Raw genomic sequence first — 21657 nt, 5'->3', positions numbered from 1 at the left:
GCACACACCCACAGTCCCAGCTACGCATGAGGTTGAGGTGGGAGAGTCAGAGTCACGTGAGCCAGCAGGTTGAAGCTGTAGTGAGCTGTGACCTTGCCACTGTAGTCCAGCCTGGGTGGCAGAGACCCTGTCTCAGGAGGAAAAAAAAAAGAACATAGAAAAATAGCACTTGAACTGTTTTAGAAGGATTTGATAGGTTCAAAGGAGACAGTTTACTTTCCATTTGGCTGAGATACGGGAAAGAGAGGGGGACAGACATGGAACCCTAAAGACAGCATGTTACAAAGTCAGAGGAACATTGTCACTTGTCCATGTCCCTTAGTTGCAGAAACACTTGCTTAGAAGAGCCCCTGAAGTCGTCTTTGTAATGAAAAGGGATAATTAAGCTTTTAAGACAAGTATAAATAATGTTCTGTTATAAAATCTGACCTCTCTAAATCTGTTCAAACTTGTGGGATGAGTATTTCCAACTCTTTTTAATTACATAGTTTTACAAATGTATTTTATTAAGATTTGCTATGTTATAGAGCTAAACTCTGAATATTTGAAAAATATCCCTATAAAGAACAAGGGTTATTTTAGAATGTAAGAATCCTAAATGTGAGTCAAGTAAGAGTAAAGGAGAGTTTATAACCGTGAAACAAACCTAAATTACTCATTTACCAATCTTTGATTGCCTACTAGGTACATTTTCAAAGGGCCTTTTTATATATTTCTAGATTTAATTTACTAAAATTTTAAGGATTTTAAAATCTGTATTCATCATTGATATTGATCTGTAATTTTACTTTCTTTTTTAAAAATTTTGGTCATGGTTTGGTATCAGGGTAATAATGTCCTCGTATCATAGAATGAGTTGAGACATGTTTCTTCCTCTTTTGTTTTATATTCTAGAAGGGTTTGTGCAGAATTAGTATTATTTCCTCCTTAAATGTTTGGTAGAATTTATCAGCCATACAATCTGGGAGTAGGGTTTTTTGTGTGTGTATGGACAAGTTTTGAATTTCAAATTCAGTTTATTTAATAGACACATAGTTATTCATGTTTTCTATTTGTTCTCTATTGAAAATTTGTGGTTTGATCTGTCAGGGCATTTGTCTATTTTGTGCAGTTTGTTGATTTTATTGGCTTAAAGTTCATATTTTTGTTAAGCTTTTAATGTTCCATATATATATATATATATATATATATATATATATATAGTGATGGTCCCTTTTCTATCTTGAAATTGGTAATTTGGGACTGCTGTCTTTGCTTATCAGTTTGGCTTGATGTGTATCAGTTTTGTTGATCTTTTAAAAAATCTTTTGTTTTTATGCTTTCTTGTTTTTATTTTTAATTCCTTGGGCTTAATACGATTTTCTTTGTTTTCTTAAATTGGTGGTTTAGATTGATTTCAGGCCTTTATTCTTTCATTATATAACTATTTCATAGCTAGAAATTTCCCTCAAAGTACTTTTTTAGTAGCACACAAATTTTGATAGGTTGTCTTTTCATTATTCAAAATATTTTCTAAATATCCCTTGTTATTCTCTGATCCATGGATTATTAAGAAGTTAATTGTTCAGTTTCCAAATATGTGAGAGAGGTTTTCAGATTTTTTTTTTTTTTTTTTGCTTTGATTTATAAAATAGGGCTTGTCTTGATAGGTGTTCTAAATGCAGTTGAAGAAAAGACTGTATATTCTGCTGTTTTTTGGAGGATTGTAAAATATCAGCAAGGTCAAGTTGGTTGTTAATGTTTTACATTCAGCGGTGTCATACAGTGCTTGCATTGTATACCTTTTTCTAGCTTTTTAAAATGGGTTTTGTAAGCAGCATATAGTTAGGTCTTGTGTTTCTGTCCTGCCTGACAGCCACTTGTTCCTTTTTTCCCTTCCTCTCATGCTTTCTTTTGGATTAAGTATTTTTTAAATGTAAGTTTCATCTATGTAAACTTTTGGCATATTAGTTACACATCTTTGTGGGATGTTTTTTAGTGTTTCCTCTAGTGTTTACAATACATATCATAACTTGACACATTTTACATTGAAATAATATTGTATTATTTTGCATATATTCTAAGAACTTCACAACAGAACACCTTTATTTCCCTCTTTCCATTCTTCGTACAACTATTGTCATACATTTTACTTCTTCGCTATCGTAAGTCCCATAATAATACATTGATCCTATTTTGCTTTAAGGTTTAAATTACGTTTTTAAACAATTTTTCAACAATTTTTATTTTGAACAAATTTTAGACTTACAGAAAAGTTTCAAAACCATTTTGGAAGGTTTCCATATACCCTTCGCTCAGTTTCTTGATATTAATTAACATCCTATATAACCATTGTATAGTGATCAGAAGCAAGAAATTAACAGTGATACAGTACAATAAACTAAGTTACAAATTTTAGTTAATTTCACCGGTTTTTCCACTAATGTCCATTTTCTGTTCGCCCAGGCTGGAGTGCAGTGACGCGATCTTGGCTCACTGCAAGCTCCGCCTCCCGGGTTCACGCCATGCTCCTGCCTCAGCCTCCCAAGTAGCTGGGACTATAGGTGCCCGCGACCACACCTGGCTAATTTTTTGTGTTTTTAGTAGAGACGGGGTTTCACCGTGTTAGCCAGGATGGTCTCGATCTCCTGACCTCGAGATCCGCCCACCTCAGCCTCCCAAAGTGCTGGGATTACAGGCGTGAGCCACCGCGCCCGGCCCATGTGACATTTTTAATAGTAATGTATGTGTCCATGGTATCCTCTGATCTTTGACAATCTGAAAGCAAAGACTGAAAGGCTTTCCTTTAATGGCATTGATACTTTTGCAGAGTACCACTCAGATGTTTTATAGCATATCACTCATTTTTCGTTTAATTTTTTTTTTTCATGACTAGTTTGAGTTTGGTTTTTTTGTCAGGGATACCACAGTGGTGATTGTGATGCCTTTTCCAGTGAATTATATCAATTCATATTGATAAGTCTCATTACTGGTGATTTTGACCTTGACCAGTTGGTTAATGTGATTTCTGCTGTGCTTCTCCACTTTAAAGTTAATATTTTTTTCTTTTAAATTTATCTTGGGAGATGTTTTTAGACTATGCAGATACCTTGTTTTTCCCTAATCTTTTGCTCACTAATTTTAGTATTCATTGCTGTATCTTCTCTTCTTTTTCTTCTTCTTTTTTTTTTTTTTTTTTTTTTTGTGAGACGGGGTTTTGCTCTTGTTGCCAAGGCTGGAGTGCGATGGCGCCATCTTGGCTCCTTGCAACCTCTGCCTCCCGGATTCAAGCGATTCTCCTGCTTCAGCCTCCCGGGTAGCTGGAATTACAGGTGTACGCTACCACACCCGGCTAATTTTTGTATTAGTAGAGACGGGGTTTCACCACGTTAGCCAGGCTGGTGTCGAATTCTCCCCTCAGGTGATCCGCCCGCCTCGGACTCTCAAAGTGTTGGGATTATAGGCGTGAGCTGCCGCACGCGGCCTCAAATCATTTTCTTTTTGCCCAAAGAACGTGCATTAACATATTGTAGTGTAGGTCTGCTCAAAATGAATTCATTAAGCTTTATTTTAAAATCTTTATTTTGCTTTTTTTTTTTTTTTTTTTGAGACAGGGTCTCCCTCTGTTACCCAGGCTTGAGTGCAGTGGTGTGATTATGGCTCACTGCAGCCTCGACCTCCTGGGTTCTAGTGATCCTCCCTCCTCAGCCTCCCGAGTAGCTGGGACTACAGGTGTGTGCACCACACCCAGATAGTTTTTGTATCTTTTGTAGAGGCAGGGTCTTACCATATTGCCCAGAGTGGTCTTCAAACTCCTGGGCACAAGCAATCCACCCACCTCAGCCTCCCAGAATGTTGGGATTAAGAGTGTGAGCCATCACACCTTGCTGCCTTCATTTTTGAAAGCTGTTTTTCCTAATATAGAATGCTAGTTTGAAAGTTTCCTTTTTTCCCCCCTCAGTGTTTTAGAGACACCTCTCCATTTTCTTATAGCCTTCCTAGTTTTTAACAAGAAGTCTGCTGTTATTCTTATCTCGGAGTTTATGAGCCTCTTGGATCTGTAGGTTTATGGTTTTCATCAAAATTGGAAAAATTTTGGCCATTATTTCTTGTAACTTTTCCCTTTCTTGGTCCTGTTTTTTTTTTTCTATTATCTGAGTCTCTAATTAAATATATATTAGACTTTACATTTTAGGTCATTGATGCTCTATTTGTCTGTGTGTGTCCGTGTATATTTTAGATAGTTTTATAGCTATTTTTTTGTTGCTGCTGTGTATCATTTCTTCTTCAGTGTCTAAATCTGCTGTTCTATACAATGAAGTTTTCATCTCAGGTATTTTATTTCTCACTTCCATACATTCCATTGGGTGTCATTTTTATTCAAGTTTTCTTTTACCTTGAACATATGTAGCTCATTGTTTAATAGCTTTTTCACTGTCCTTGTCTTATAGTTTCATCTTTTATTTTTGTTTCTGTTGCTACAGAATGACTTTTCTCCTTGTGTGGGTATTATTTTCCTGCATCTTGCATGTCTAGTTATTTTTTTATTTTTTTTATTTTTTTTTTTGAGACAGAGTTTTGCTCTTGTTGCCCACACTGGAGTGCAATGGTGTGATTTCGGCCCACCGCAACCTCCGCCTTCCGGGTTCAAGCAATTCTCCTGCCTCCTGAGTAGATTATATTACAGGCATGCACCACCATGCCTGGCTAATTTTGTGTTTTTAGTAGAGATGGGGTTTCTCCATGTTGGTCAGGCTGGTCTTGAACTCCCATCCTCAGGTGATCCTCTCGCCTCAGCCTCCCAAAGTGCTGGGTTTATAGGCGTGAGCCACCATACCCATCCTACATGTTTAGTAATTTTTAATTGGATGTGAGCTTCATAAGATTTTCACATTGTTAAGTCTTGGATTTTGTTGTATTCTTTTAATAGTGCTGGACTTTGTCCTGGCATACAGTTAAATTTTTCTGTAGTCAGTTTAATCCTTTCTGGCTTGCTTTTAAGCTTTGTTATGGTAGTTTTAGTAGCCTTTTGTCTACATCTAATTTAACCCCACTGCTAAGGTAATAAATTTTGATGACTCCCTGAAAATCTATATATTAGGAGGTCTGTTTTGTGACTGGTAGGAATTCAAACTATTCACAACCTTGTGTGACTGCTGGGAATTGTTTGGGTTGCTGCTGCTAGGTCTTTGCCTAGCCTTTGGTGGTTTGTTTGCACCTAATGCAGATAAGAATTTAGGCAAAGACTGAATAAGTCTTTCTTGGAGATTGCACAAATCTATTTGCTACTCTCTTCTGTCTCCAATTCTGCCTCACAAATTCTAACCATCTTGGCTTTCCTAGACTAAAATATTTTGCCCTAACAGTAATAACTATTGGCGCTTGTTCTGTATTCCTTCTCTGCTTTTTCTGTGACCTAGAACCTGGCTCCAGGCAGTAACCTGGGGCAATCATAGGACCTCCTATTGTTTTCCTTTGATACAAGGGAGCACAGTCATATATGGGTATTGTCTGCAGTCTGCAAACCATTTTCTCAAACATTTTTTTCATTTTCTAGTTGCATCCATGGTGGTAAATAGAAGACAGTCTAGTAATTCTTGATTGGCTAGTATAAATAGCTAGTACTGTAACTACTATGGATTCCGTTATCCTCTGAAAAGTATTACATTTTGTTCTGCTAGGCAGTTAAATTGCTGTTGAGTCACCTTGACCATAGAGACTTAGATTTAGCTCTTCTAAGGGTGATGCTATTTGGTTATATCCTTAAACCTAGGGTAAATTCCTTAGTTTTGAGATGTGGTCTTTACTCTCCTATGTTATAGCCCTCTTGGAATTTTGTTTTCTTACTCTCCAACAACTTGACAAGACTGAAAATCCAAACTCTTAAAGAACTTTGGCGACTGTTGAACTCTCTGCTCAGCTCCTTTAGCCTTTTAGCTGTGGTTCTCCCCTTGGACTCCTTGCAGTCTCCTCTCCCACATGCATTTTCGGAGTCAGGCAAACATTTGAGGAGTGTGTATTTGCAGATTTTAGGACTCTGCTCTTTGTGATTTCCTCCTTTACAGAGTATCCAACCTTGAATTCCAGTCACTCTTATAACCCTGAACCCTGTCCTTTGGCTTCTTGGCAATAGGACTTTGGCTTTTGACTTGAGATTTACTTTTCACCTGCAGATTTTTTAGTAACTTCATGGTAAAAGCTTTATAAAAAGGCATTTATGAAGGTGAATCTCATGTGATTGCTGTACTAGTTGTCTATTGTCGTATAACAAATTGCTCTGAAAGATAACTCTTAAAACAACAATCATTTGTTACCTTATAGTTTATTTGGTTTGGGTATCAAGCACAACTTAACTGGACCTTCTGATTTAGGGTCTCTCACAAGATTTTTCAGTCCATAGTGTTAGCCAGGGCTTGGGAAGGCTCACCTGGGAAAAGATTCACATCCTAGCTCATGTAGTTTTTGTTAGGATTTAGTTCCTAGCAGGTTGCTGGAGAGAGGGCTTCAATTTCTTGCTGACTGTTGGCTGGAGACTGCTCTTAGTTCCTTTTCACATGGGTCTTTTCAACATGGCAGCTTGCCTTATCAAAGGGTGTAAGCTAAGAAATCATTAAAGTGCTAGCAAGATGGAAGTCACAATATTTAGTAACTGAATCACAAATGTGACATCCCATCACCTTTGCCATATTCTATTGGTAAGAAGCAAGTCACTAAGTTTAGCCCACACTCAAGGGGAGGGGTAATTAGATAATGTATATAATTATTCATGAGGCAGGGCCATTGGGGGTTATCTTAGAAGTCTGCCTACTACAGTTCCCTTCTTTTTAAGGGTTAAATTCCCTCTAGTTTTAACTTTGGTATCCCTATATGCCTTTAAATATTTTATCCACAGTTTTAAATTATCAACACGACTCCACCATTACCCTTAGCCAGAAGAGCTCAATGTTTGCAGATGTTAAATCCAACTTTCTCTTAGGACAAAAATGTTCTACCATGGTAACATTTTCTTCATGTTTTTTACCCCACAATTAACCACTAAATATTTTACGTAGATGTCACACTAGTATCTCAAATTCATCATGACCAAACTATAACTTCAGCTCAACTTTTCTTCTTTGTGGTTTCCATTCCTCTCTCATAATTGCATCTTATCTTCTCTATCAACCCAGGCTCAATATCTTAGGATCAGAGAATTTTGTTGTTGTTGTTCTAGTTCTAGTCAAGGTGTAGCCTACTCACTAGACAAGTACTGGGCCACCAACTGTTTGTTACTAGTTTGCCCAAATTAACAGAAACTGAAAGGAAGCATTTAGAATCTTTTTTTTTTTTTTTGAGACGGAGTCTGACTCTGTCACCCAGGCTGGAGTGCAGTGGCACGATCTCAGCTTACTGCAAGCTCCGCCTCCCAGGTTCATGCCATTCTCCTGCCTCAGCCTTCCGAGTAGCTGGGACTACAGGCGCCCACTACCGCACCCGGCTAATTTTTTTTTTTTTTGTATTTTTAGTAGAGACGGGGTTTCACCGTGGTCTCTATCTTCTGACCTCGTGATCCACCCGCCTCAGCCTCCCAAAGTGCTGGGATTACAGGCGTGAGCCACCGCGCCCGGCCGCATTTAGAATCTTATGTAACAATTTGACATTGCTGAGACATCCAAGTGTGTGAGTTTGTGTTTTAAATATTCATCTACAACCACTTGGGAAAAGCAAAAGACAAAGAACCAGGCCTTCACCATATGTTGTCTGAAAAGCGTTATTCTACCACATTCCTGTCACTTTTTTTTTTTTTTGAGACGGAGTCTCGCTCTGTCGCCCAGGCTGGAGTGCAGTGGCGCAATCTCGACTCACTGCAAGCTCTGCTTTCTAGGTTCATGCCATTCTCCTGCCTCAGCCTCCCGAGTAGCTGGGACTACAGGCACCCGCCACTATGCCTGGCTAATTTTTTGTATTTTTGGTAGAGACGGGTTTAACCGTTTTAGCCAGGATGGTCTCGATCTTCTGACCTTGTGATCCGCCCGCCTCGGGCTCCCAAAGTGTCTTGTCACTTTTTCTGTCCCTCTTGATAGTAGGCCTGTTGTTCATTCACTTGATTCCACTGCCATTGATGTAGTATAGACTTTCACACTATTTCTTGTGGCCTAATTGCAGTTGTGTCAACCTAGGCTCTGTATTTTTTCTCTTTCTCCAGTCCATCCATTCAAATCTAGAGAAAACAGACTTTTTAGAGCAGTACTCTGATTATCATGGTTTGCTTAAAAACTTTAAATTGTGCTTTATTATCTGGTCAAAATGGTCTAGATTCCTTAGGGTGATATTTAAGACCCTAGATTTCTCACTTTCTTTCCCTCCTCTCCTTTTCTGCCTATTTCCCCTCCCAACCCCCTGTGTCACAGTTCAAACATGCTTTTTTTCCCTACCCCATCTTCCCCCAACAGTCACAGTTCCAACTTCCTTTCCTTGTGTGTTTTCTTCTTGTTGTTTACAGCAGTTATCACATCCTGACACTTTATTTCTTTATTTTATGATTCCCCACTCCATGCACACTACAGTGTAAGTTTCATGTGGATGGAACCTTGCTTTGTTTCCTGCACTGCTGAATCTTTCATGTAGATGGAAACTTGTTTCGTTTCCTGCACTGCTGAATCTCCAGTAGGTGCACAGTAAGTTTTTCTTTCATGAATGAGTCAGTGAAAGGGTCACTACCTTAAAGATAAAGAACTTTGAGGTGAATGGCCATGAAGATCCAAAAGAATGGCTCTTTAATGGTGAAATTTTATAAGCAAGCAATGAAGGAGACCTAATTGGAGCAGAGACTCTTTGTAGCCTCCCTCAAATCACATTGTCTTTTTACGAGTTGTAAGTTTCATGAATTATGAGCATTTGGTATATTGTAGTCTGTTTCTTCAGTGCCCAGTATTGGGCCTGAAAAAAGAGAATGTACATAGCAATAATTTTTTGTCTGAACGAATTAATTAGTTCAGTAAGTGTTCCTACCAAGCTCCCAGCTGTGGCTTCTACTCCTGGTAACTCTGTATCATATTTCTCTCCAGTTCTGGGGGCAGAGGTTTGTCCTCAGATCTCAAAAGGATATAAGAAGAGTTGATAATCTTCATTTTATTGAGCCTTTTTCTTGTTGTGAGGACAGGAGCAATGACTTCAAAATTTTTTGTGTGTTAGATTGGAAACTAGAAGTCAGCTGTAAGTTTTTATAGAAGCGTTTTACTAAATGGAGGTAATTCCCCACTGTTTCTAAATTGGTGATGGTTTTTTAACATGAATGCATTTTGAATTTGTTAAAAGTTTTCCTTGTATGAATCATCAAATGATCTTACTTCCTTAGACTGTTGATATGGTAAATAACATTGATTGATTTTCAAATAGTAAACCCGCCTTGCATATCAGGAATTAATCCTAATCGTACTTGGTCATGATGTATAATCCCTTTTATATTGTTGAATTCAGTTTTCTAATATTTTGTTGAGAATTTTTGTGTCTGAGTTCCTGACACAGAAATCTCATGAGAGACATTGATTTATAGTTTTCTTTTTTGTACTGTCTTTGATTTTAATATCAAGGTAATACCTCATAAAATGAATTTGAAATTGTTTCCTCCTCTATTTTTTGGCAGACATTGCATAAAATCGGTGTTAATTCATTTCTAAGCATTTGGTAAAAGTCTGCAGTGAAGCCATCTGGGCCTAGAATTTCTTTTTTGAAAAACTTTTTAGTTACAAATATTTATTTAATGGTTATAGTACTATTCAGGTTTTCTGTTTCATCTTGATTGAGTTTTGGTAGTTTGGCTTTGGAATAATTAGGTTATATCTTCTAAGTTTTTGAATTTATGATCTAATTACAAAGATTTTTGTAGTATGTCCATTTTCTCTTTTTAAACACCGTAGGATCTGTATTCCTTTTTTTCATTGCTAATATTTGAAATATGTGTTTTCTCCCTTTTTTATCTTTGTAAATCATGGCAGAGGGCTATAAGCATTGATTTTTTCCCCCAAAAAACCATCTTATATTTACATTAACTATTCTCTTTCTTCCTTGTTTTCATTTTTATTGATTTATACTCATTTTTATTAACTTCCTTTTGCTTGCTTGGACTTATTTTTATCTTTTTCTATTTTCTTGAGATGGACTTAGATTGCTGATTTGAGATCCTACCTCTTTTGTAATGTAAAAATTTAGTGCTATAAACTTCCCTCTTAGCACTGGCTTAGCTATGTCCCATAAGTTTTTTTATTATAAAATATGCATAACATGTAATTTATCATTTTAGCCATTTTTACTTGTAGAGTTCAGTGGCATTAAGCACATTGACATTGCTGTGCAATGATTACCATTATTAATCTCCAGAACGTTTTCATCGTCTGAGACTGAAACTCTGTACCTGTTGAACAATAAGTCCTCGTTCCCCTCTCTCCTCAGCACCTACTAACCACCGTTCTGCTTTCTGTCTCTGTGAATTTGACTATTCCAGGTACCTCATATAAGAGGGATCATAAAATTGTTCTTTTGTGTGTGGCTTATTTCACTTGGCATATAATGTTTTCCAGGTTTATCCATGTTTAGCACCCATCAGAAATGTATTCCAGTCTGTAGAGTACTCCATTATATATATATACCACATTTTGGTTATTCATTCGTTAATAGACAGTTGGGTTGTTTCCACATTTTGACTATTGTGAATAATGCTGCTATGACCATTGGTGTACAAATACCTGTTTGTGTCCTTGTTTTCAGTTCTTTTGGATATATACCTTGAAGTTGAATTGCTGACTTGTATGGTAATTTTATGTTTAATTTTTTGAAGAACCACTGTGCAGTTTTTCACAGCAACTGTACCATTTCCCAACAGCAGTGCACAAAGATTCCAATTTCTCCACATCCTTACTAGTACTTGTTATTTTCTATTTTTTGATAATAGCCATCCCAATGGGTATGAAGTGGTATCTCGTTGTGATTTGCATTTCCCTAGTGATTACTGATGTTGAGCATCTTTTCATGTGTTTATTGCCCACTTGTATATCGTTAGAGAAATATCTATTGAAGTCCATTGCCCTTTTAAAAATCGGCTTCTTTGAGGATTTTTGTGGTGGTCTTGTTTTATGGTAGTTCTTTATATATTCTGGATATCAGTCCATTATGAGATATGTGATTTGCATATATTTTCTCCCACTGTCTAGGTTGCCTTTTTACTCTTCATAGTATCCTCTGATGCACTAAAGTTTTAAATTTTGATAAAATCTAACATCGATTTTTCTTTTGTTGCCTGTGTTTATTATGTGTGGCTTAAAAGTGTTACACACCCATTCTTCAGAGTTCTATAGTTCGTACTTTTCTGTATCTCCAACCTCTGCCTTAAAAAATAATAATAGAAAAGCCTTGACAAGACCAATAAAAATGAAAAGGTTTTTTAAAACTCAGTAACACTGCAGGTAATTTAAATTGCCAATACAGACCTTTCAACCAGAATGGAAACGGAGAAATATACCTTATTTTCTGTCCTTTTAGAGTCCTAGTAAATTGAGAAGCAATTTTTACTTATAAATGTCAATTTATGCATTTATATAACATCAGAACACATGCATATTCGAAAGCATATATGAGATTTCATATTTGAAAGCTGGATGTAGTTCACAATCAACTTGAACACCTTCCAAGGGAGATTGGAAACAGTACACAGATAACCAACTTTGTTTGGCAACATAGTGAACTGCTAGACCTCCTAGATACTATAGGTGTGAGAGGAGAAAGAAGATACTGATAGCTATTAATAGCTAACTGGATATTAAGAAGACTATCTTGATCCATTTTGGTAATGAAAATTCAAGATTAAAATTCACAATTACCAAAGTTGTAAAACTTTTAAGATAAATATTTTAAAATTACTTTTCCATTTCCATTTATTTCCATATCTTGAGGTAGATTATGACCCTCAAACTGAACTCAAGGTGTATCTGATATTATTTATGCTGAATTTGGTTAACAAAATCAGTACTTCAAATTTTGGAATATATGTAAACATTTGTGACTGAATCGGTTACTTAAAGAGGTTGGAAAAGTAATCATTCACAAACAACATTTTATCAGATGTCATCTTGATGTAATGGTTTCAGATTTGTGGTTGACTTAGTTTTTGAGAAAGAAAATGCAATTGTGATACAGAAAAAAGAAATTTTCATTTTCTTGCAATGCAAGTATGTTCACTAAATGATTTAAAATTTTAAAATAAAAGTTGCCTCTATAATGTGGTTTTGTTTCCAGTTGTTTTCAGAAATTATAAAATTTATTTTCTTGCTTGCAAGTATTATCTGAGTATGTTTTAAAATAATGCTTATTGAATTTTTATGTTGGTCAATTTACAGGTGAATTATGTAACCTCATTACGCTGGATGTAGCTCACAATCAACTTGAACACCTTCCAAAGGAGATTGGAAACTGTACACAGATAACCAACCTTGACTTGCAGCACAATGAACTGCTAGATCTCCCAGATACTATAGGTATGAGAGGAGAAAGAAGATATTGATAGCTGTTAATAGCTAACTGGATATTAACAGGACTATTTTTGGTCCATTTGGTAATGAAAATTCAGGATTAAAATTCACAATTACCAAAGTTGTAAAACTTTTATGATAATATTTTAAAATCACTTTTCATTTCCTTTTCTTGACAAAGAAAATAGGTTTTAGGACATGAGCCCAATGGGATTATAAAAGAGAGAGAATATTGAGTTACATGTATATATATTCTGTCATAGTTTAAATTGCAAAATGGGTGGCTTTTTCTATTTCTGCTTGTTTCTGAGTTGCATGTTGTTATACTGGGTATGGTCCTTTATTTGCTAAAGTATTCCATATTGAAAAATAAAACCATTGTTGTTTAGTTTTTTAAACACGGCCAGTATACTTTAAAGTTTGTTTATTTGTAATACTAAAGGGATAAGCGAGGAGATTACTTGAAGTTCAAAATATGTTTTAGAGACTTAGCCAAATTGCAAAAAAATTGAATTGAGCTGTGATATGTTCTGTGTTTATGTAGTCTTGTTTATTTTTCTGATTGCCCATAAATTTATACCAGTAAAGGGAATTTTAAAAATTCTGATGCTTTTTTAGTTATTAATGTGGTATAAGGATACTATAATGTTTATTTAGAAAAATTACATCTCTACTTAATTTACATAATTTCAGTCATGAATATTTAGTATTTTACTTTTTTCATTTTTATTTTTTTTGAGACAAGTTTCACTCTGCCACTCAGGCTGGAGTGCAGTGGTGCGATCTTGGCTCACTGCAGCCTCCGCCTCCTGGGTTTAAGCGATTCTCCTGCCTCAGCCTCCTGAGTAGCTGGGACTACAGGCACCCACCACTACACCTGGCTAATTTTTTTCTATTTTTAATTGAGATGAAGTTTCACTATGTTGGCCAGGCTGGTCTTGAACTCCTGACCTCAGGTGATCTGCCCACTTCTGCCTCCCAAAGTGCTGGGATTACAGGCCTTAGCCACCATGCTTGGTCCAGTCATGAATATTTCAGAGGCGTGATTACTAAATCATCTGAGGCCTGTGATGATGTTACCTTTCTCCAGAAGAGTTTTTGTCTGCCTCTGTTGGGTACCTAGTAGAGAGGGGATCACTTTAATCCATTTGTGTTCAAGGCTTGAGATTTTTTTGGTCTCCCAAGTGATTAAAAGGTTTTCTACAGGCTAACTGGATGGCTGTTTTATTTCCAGTTCACCCTTACTGGTAGGGTGCAGCTCTAGAGGGTCCCACTTGAGGTTGATGACTAAGAGTCCTCACCCTTGGCAGACCCTAGATTTTGACTCTTGCTGGAAAAATGACTTAGCCTTTTAGCTGCGTCTTCCAGTTAGGGATGTGCTCTTAGGACGGAATTATCTCCATTGTTTTGCTTGTATCTGGGTTCCCAGCTTGTTTCTGGTCTGGCGCTTAGTCATTATGTTGTTAACTCTCTGATTTTGGTTTTGGAAGATGTTTTTATTTATTTATTTTTTTATTGGGAGAATTTATTTGAATTACCTACCATTACTTAAAACAAAGCAGTTTTAGGGAATTTCTTAGCAGGGTTGCGTAGACTGTCTTAGGTTATACAGGACAATTATTTACAGAAAAGCAAGCTGAAACATGGATGTAATAAGTAGCCATTAGAATCTATGTTTCCCTGATTTTTGGCCCATGACACTATCATATTACTATTTGTAGTGGAAAGAGATTACGTATTCTAGTTAACTGGTTTATGGTTTAGATGTCCCTCTGAAAGGCAAGATTGTCTGCAACACATACTGAATTATTCTATTAATATCCAAAATTAATATTCTACTGAATGTCCTGTATAAATAAGAGAATCAGATTTCTGGTTCAAGATAATAAGGACCAAGCACAATTATTTCATGCTTTTTTTTCTCTTTAAAATCTATTAAAATGGCCAAGATGAACAAGGAGAAGTGATCCTAGGAGAAAAAGAACATAGAAAGGATATTTAAACTGCATGTTTAAAATATGATCAGGCTGATACAAAAAGGAAACAAAGAATAAAATACAACTCTTAGAGATACGTTTGCCAAATCAAATTTAATGGAAAATTCCATATAACCAAATGAGAACACAGCCAGAGACCGGTCTCTAGGATAAACTGAAAGTCCCCTAGAATCTAGATCAAAAAGAAATGTGTAGAAAAGAAGTGAAAAAGTTACAAAGTCATGGCAGATAGGACTAGACGTTCCAGAAGGCCAAATAGTTCTGATACAGTTATAAAATCTAATTTTATAATGTTTCCCTGAACTTGATAAAAACCCAGATAATAAGACCAAAATTGCTTACCAAGAAGAAATAAATTAAGAAGTTACATTCTGGTAGAAGTTCTAAATATTAGATGTATTTGTTTTGAATAAACAATAAATTCACATGTAATATTATACAACCTATCTTTACCTAGTTTTTGGTTTCAGGGTAATGCTGGCTACATATGTTCAATTTTTGGAATAGTTGGTATGAAATTGCATTATTTCTTCCTTTAATATTTGATAAAATTCACCAGTGAAGCCATCCAGGACAGGACTTTTCTTTATAGGAATTTTTTTTAAAGCAATTTCAATTACTTTAATAGGTATAGGGCTATTCAGGTTATTACTTTCTTCTTCAGCAAACTTGGTCATATGGGTCTTTCAAGGAATATATTTATTTTATTTTAGTTATCACATTTAAAAGCTTTAAGTTGTTCAGTTATTACTTTCTTCTTCAGCAAACTTGGTCATAATGGGTCTTTCAAGGAATATATTTATTTTATTTCAGTTATCACATTTAAAAGCTTTAAGTTGTTCATAACATTCTTAATGTTATTTTAATATCTGTAGAATCTGTAGTAATGCCACCTCTCTAATTCCTGATATCAGGAACTTGTGCTTTTTCTTAATCATTCTGGCTAGAAGTATATCAATGTTATTGATCCTCTCTTAGTTTTATTGATTTTCCCTATTGTTTCTCTGGTTTTTATTTAATTGATTTCCATTTTGAACTTTATTATTTCTTTTCACCAGCTTACTTTGAGTTTTATTTGTTCTTTTTCTAGTTTCTTATGGTGGCAGCTTGAGGTCATTAATTTGAGACCTTTCTATTATTCTCATAAAGACAGTTAGCACTATAAATTTCCCCTTCAGTACTGCTTCAGCAGCTTCCCACAAATTCTGATATATTGTATTTTCCTTTTAGAAGTATTTTCTAATTTACCTTTTTGTTTCTTCTGTGATCTATGGCTTATTTATTAGGTTGATAAAAAAGTAATCGTGGTTTTTGCTATTATTTTTAAAGGCAAAAACCTTAGACTTTGACTTCTAGTTTACCTCCATTGTGGTCAAAAACATTCCTGATAGGACTTGAATTCTTTCATCATAGTAAAAGTATTCCATGTGCAGTTTAATATGTATTCTACTTTTGTTGGGTGGAGTGATCCATAAATATCAATTATGGTACAGATGAGGCAATCAATGAGTTTATTCTACTTTCTGCCCTTTCTGGAGGGGTCTCTTTTTCTTCTTAATTTTGTTAATTGCATTGTCAGCATAGGTAACACATACCTTGTTATACTAATTCCCATTTTTGTTTTAGTCTTAATGTTCATCAGCAGTCCTGTTGCCATAGTTGCCTCAGTCATTTCTTGGTTGGCTGAAGTCAATCTGGTTGGTAGTCATTTTCTCAAAAATGGTTCATGGGAACAGTATTCTCCTATAGTTCTTGTATGTGTGTAGCTTTTATAATTCAGGAACAGTTTAGATGGATATAAATAATTGGGTCAAACTTCCTTTCCTTGAGGATCTCAGTAGAACTAACAGATAGTTCTACCTTCTTCTGGAACTGAATGTACAAAGATGAGGCCAGTCCATTTTTTTTCCCCCCCGTGATAAGTGACTTAGTCATTTTGCTTGGCCAGCCAAAGTATTATTTCTAGATTTCTGAAATATAAGAACTATATTTTATTTCTCACTGTTTATTTTTCAGGATCACATTTTCCTAGTATACTCTGGGCCAATTCAACATATAGGTTTAAGTTTTATTTCAGTACAGTGTTCTTCAGTATATTCAGTATATATTCAGTGTATATTATGCTTTCTCTGTTGGCCATATATATTCAGCATATATTCAGTATAGTGTTCAGTATAGTAAATATGTCACACAGTGACATATTTAGTTTGTGTTGTATGTTTTTACATTGAAATATGTATCTGTAAGTTTGGTTAGTATGAACAACCAACTAATTAGAATGGTAAAGAAGAAAAGAAAGAATAATGTATAATCTCATCATAATCACTTTCAGTGAAACATCACCTAAAAGCACTTTCAAAAAATGACTTTTTATAAAATCCAAATTCTTAGTCTTAGAAAAACAAAATGTTGCTTTACTCTACTGCAAATCAGACAGGAGAACTAAAATTTAAGATACTTGAAACGTTATAAAGTGATTTTCTTATCCTTCTCATTGATGTTTAGTCACTGTGTATATCTTAGGATATTACACATGCTAGACATTTTATTGTTTCTTGAACATATCAGGTAAATTCTAGCCTTGAGATCTTTGTACTTCCCATCTCTCTGTTTAGAACTCTTTTCTCTTAAATATCTGTATAACTTTGCCTACTCCTTCAACTGATCAGATAGATATATAAAGCATGATTTTCATTCGACCTTCTTCTCTGTCTCAAATAGTCTAACAATATTTTATTATTTAATATTTTTATATGTGTCTGTATCTCAGTCTTGTTAAATAATAGTCAAAGGTGCATGCGATTAAAGTACTGAAATGAATAATCCTGGCAAACAGAAAGCATAGGTGGTGATATATGATACAGTCTTCTAGTAAGTAGGATTAGTGTCCTATTAGAGGTGATTCTTCTGTGTTTTAAGTGTGTTTACTAATATGAAAACATTTGATTTTAGTATTAATCTCTTGTAGTTTAGATGTTATCTCAGAATAACACATATGCCTCACCTCTAGCTTATTCTATAGGGTCAGATTACAGTATTACAAATTGGAAATCAATGAGAACTGAAACATTAACGAGAAAATTTTAAATAACATTGTATTTACTTTTTTTTTTTTTTTTTTTTTTTTTTTTGAGACGGAGTCTCGCTGTGTCGCCCAGGCTGGAGTGCAGTGGCCGGATCTCAGCTCACTGCAAGCTCCGCCTCCCGGGTTTTTACGCCATTCTCCTGCCTCAGCCTCCCGAGTAGCCGGGACTACAGGCACCTGCCACCTCGCCCGGCTAGTTTTTCGTATTTTTTAGTAGAGACGGGGTTTCACCGTGTTAGCCAGGATGGTCTCGAACTCCTGACCTCGTGATCCGCCCGTCTCGGCCTCCCAAAGTGCTGGGATTACAGGCTTGAGCCACCGCGCCCGGCCTGTATTTACTTTTATATAGCTTTGATAGTTGTCGCGAAGTATAGTACAGCTGTTACTCTGAGTAAATGGCAAAGTAAATTGGTAATATTTATTGAAACTTTTTATGACATTGTAGTCATTTATCAATTACCATGTTTATTAAAATAATTACTCTTGTCTTTCTCCATCCTTTCCAGTCCTAGTATTTTGATTATGTAGCAGAAGATTGAGGTTTGGTGGGCAACTTTGACCTTTGGGTCTTGGTCTCTTACAAATTTCAACAGTTTTAATTGACCTTTGAGATTTTCACTGTCGTTTATTGAAGAACAGCAATTTACCCTAAATAGTGGAAACTTAATTGAATTATGGTTCTCCTGATACTTTTCCTTTTTTAAATCCTACTCTAGTTCTGGGAAAGTATAACTTAAAATGAAAAACAGAAAGCCCAACACCTATTCTACAGAGTTGATGCTAGTCTGGAAGCAGCTGCCCACGCTCTTTTCTCTGGACTAAAGAATCTTGCCCTAAATTCATAACTGAAAATAAAATCTTGTATCATCTTACAGTTACTTTCCAGAAATCACTGTATTTACTTGCCTTTTCCTTCTTTTCTTTTTTCTTATAAGTAGACCAGAATGTTTTTATTTTTTTCTTTATTTAACATGAACATTCCTGGAGTAACTATCACTCCCCTGTGATAATTGCTGCCATTTACTTCCAGGCTGAGTAGCTAGTGTTGCTGACAGCTCATAGGATGTGAGGAAGAGACAGAAGGAAATGGGTTGGGGTTTACCAAGTTGCAGTTAAGTAAGAGAGTGCTTAAATACATATTTATAGTTTCTCTGATTTAATTGTTAGTCTGCCTTCTTGAATTAAAAAATGTATTTTTATATGAATATTTTCTCATTCAGAAATTAGCTATGATCAGAAGAAAATATTAAGCTTCATTCCAACAGTTACTTTGTTTTAAAGTATGAACCTGATGTTTTTTAAAGCCTTCTGGTACCTCTAGTAGTTTTATGTCATCCAGGGAAGAAACGGTCTGAAGTAGGAAAAAATATTTTACTTTCTATTTCTTCTCAAAATGATATTAGGAGAGAACTATGCCACAAAACCTTGCCTTCAAGGCTGGAGCACAGAACAATTCACAGAGGCCTTTTTGTTGCACTGGGCTCTGAAGAAATGTTACAGTAATTATGGTTATACCAACAAGTAGCATTTTAGTCATTTTAGTAATTGGGTTTTAGGTAATTACAGTGCAGCATATGTATAACAACTTTACTAGTTTTCTTTTTAATAGTGGTGTTCTTTGGGTTTTTAACATTCAGGAATTTCTGTGTTGCTTACTTTTCAGTTTGCTTTTAGTTTAATGTTTCTGAAAAAATAATTGTACCTTTGACATTTCATCCTTCGAACCCTGAGTCTTTCCTACTACTTTTTTGCTACTTTGTTAAAATAAGATTATGATCATTTAAATTAGTCTTACTCAAAAGTTATACTAAATTAACCTAAAGCTGCTGGTTATATTTGCTGAAATTGAAAGAATCTAATTTTAATTTATGGCCATTTGATTTCACCATATTTTAAAAATCTGACAGCATAAGAGAAAGCAAGCTGTCAAAGTGGAGCACAGAACAATTTATAGACAAAGTTAAGCACTTGAAAGCTAAATGCCAGTGATTGGCACTGATCAGCCTACGTTTATATACGGAAGCTCAGCAACAGTGATTTTATTTCTTAGTCAAGATGGCTCAACATTACAGCAAGCATGTGTTGATTTCTAGGTTGCAGTTTAGTTTGTGGTTAAAACCACTCATTGAGAGAGGTTAGAGTTGAAACCACTGCAGAGGGTGAATCACAATAAAAGCCAGACTTCTGATGTTTTCTTCTGGCATAAAAGAGTTTTGATATTTCATCCTTAATTTTCTTAACCTCTTTTATTTAGCTGAGAGTAATGGACTCTGGCAAAATGTGGATGACTCTTTGAATATGCCAGCAGTCTCAAGTGATAAGGCCTTTGCAAATGTGAAATTTCTTCATCAGAATAGCCTATTCTCATGGATTACAGTGTTAGAAATTCAACCCCTTCTGCCCCACCAAAAAGCAAAAAATTTAGATCCAACAAAGGTGGAGGTACCTCTTAATTTAAATTACCACTGGTTTTGGTACTAGATAATGTCATGTAGCAATTTAGCTACATTATTTTTATTTTGTAATTTTTAAATTCTAGGAACCTACTCTGGTTTTAAAAGTGAGAAACTTAAGAGTTATTTGGTTTTGGATGAGAAGTTTCAAGAATCTGGTTCTATTTACTAGGATTTGAGTTGACAAACATTTAGAATTTGGCTCCCTTACTAATCTTTGTTACCAGAGAAAGTGTTTTAGTTTTCAGTGAGAATAAAAAACATGTTTATTGTATTCCTCTACTATGATACTGTAAAGGGTTATTGAATGGGGCATGTCAGTTGATGGAGTAAGATCATGGAGACTTTCCTCTGTTAATAAATTCTCCCCTCTTATGGCAGACTTCAAAGACCCCTTGGTGAACGAGTCAGCCATTTTGTTACAATGGAACAACTTTCTTCCATAGGGAAAGCAGTGATGTAAAGGAGAAAAAGGGATGGTCTTGTTTACTTCCATTTTATTTTTAAAGGTTAGCTGCCTCTTTTTATCTGCAGCTGCATACAGGAAATTAAAATTTTATTGGAAGATTTCGAAGTTCTTTATAATCAGACATGATCACTACTCGCAGGAAAATTTTCACTTCTGCTGACCTTGCTATAGTGGTGGCCATAGGAATGGAATAGGCAAGGGATAAAATGTTGATACCATCCCTCTCCATTTTACAAGGATGTGAGTAAATGGGGCTATTCTTCACTCTTGGTAGAAGTAAAAATGATGTAACCTTTTGTTATTAAAATTTTAAACATCTATATCCTCTGACACATAAGAAATATTTTCACATGTACACAAAGATATATGTCTAAGGGTATTTATTACATAAATCTTTTTTAAAAAATTAAACAAATGTCATCAGTTGAACAATGATTGGAGAGATAATGGCACACATACCATGAAACACTTTACAATGGTTAAATAGAATGAGGTATATCTGTGTTTACTCAGCATAAAAATATTTCTGTCACCTGTTATATGGGGGAGGGGAGAAGCAAATAGAATGATCTCATTTATATGAAAGCAAACACATAAACATAAGAAATCCCTGTATTATATGTATAAATAAGTGCTTAGAGACAGGCTCAATAGGTATGTAACAGACTATAAACCACGGTTATCTAAGGAAAACAGGAAGATACATTTATGTATTTTATAACTAAAAGTGATGTGGTGGGGTGGGAGGAATGCAGAAAGTTGGAATTGTTAGTAGTTCCTTCCCGGCTGATATCTAAGTATGGACTGCTCAGATGTTGGATATCTCAGAAAAATTCCTGCAAATATTTGTAGAATAATTAATTTATATTCAGATAGACCAGATGAGAATATGTTTTTCAGTTATGTCCAATAAAGTCTATATTTCATAGACATGCTATTTTATAAAATAAGAATGAGTTGAAGAAAATAGATTTTTATAGACCTTTCATATAATTTTTTGTGTCTTGTTCCTAATGGAAAGGAGGACAAATAATGAAATGTTTTAGTTTTTGTAATTATTAAGAAAGTATGAATTAATGCCTATTGTATGCTTAGCACTGAAACAAATTCTGTGGAGAGAAATATCGCAAAGCTCCTCACTTACTGGGTTTTCAGTCTGGTGAAGGAGATA

The 21657-nt window shown here is 35.3% G+C and overlaps 1 protein-coding gene across 6 annotated transcripts in view; it reads left to right on the top strand.

Moving 5' to 3' along the window:
- The window catches only part of SHOC2 (SHOC2 leucine rich repeat scaffold protein), a 100793-nt gene that overhangs the window by 51835 nt on the left and 27301 nt on the right, over nucleotides 1–21657 (top strand). For 4 of the 6 annotated variants that reach the window (XM_017944538.3, XM_017944541.3, XM_017944539.3 and 1 more), the window contains exon 3: nucleotides 12351–12488. The exons of the other annotated variants lie outside the window; for them this stretch is intronic. In XM_017944538.3, the coding sequence (XP_017800027.2) occupies nucleotides 12351–12488 (138 nt within the window). The remainder of the gene's footprint in view (nucleotides 1–12350; nucleotides 12489–21657) is intronic. 6 annotated transcript variants of the gene reach the window in all.

This window comes from Papio anubis, chromosome 11, assembly GCF_008728515.1.
Source record: "Papio anubis isolate 15944 chromosome 11, Panubis1.0, whole genome shotgun sequence".
Classification (NCBI taxonomy): domain Eukaryota; kingdom Metazoa; phylum Chordata; class Mammalia; order Primates; family Cercopithecidae; genus Papio; species Papio anubis.
Note: the sequence above shows the minus strand (reverse complement) of the source record. Positions and strands in the feature narration are given on the sequence as shown.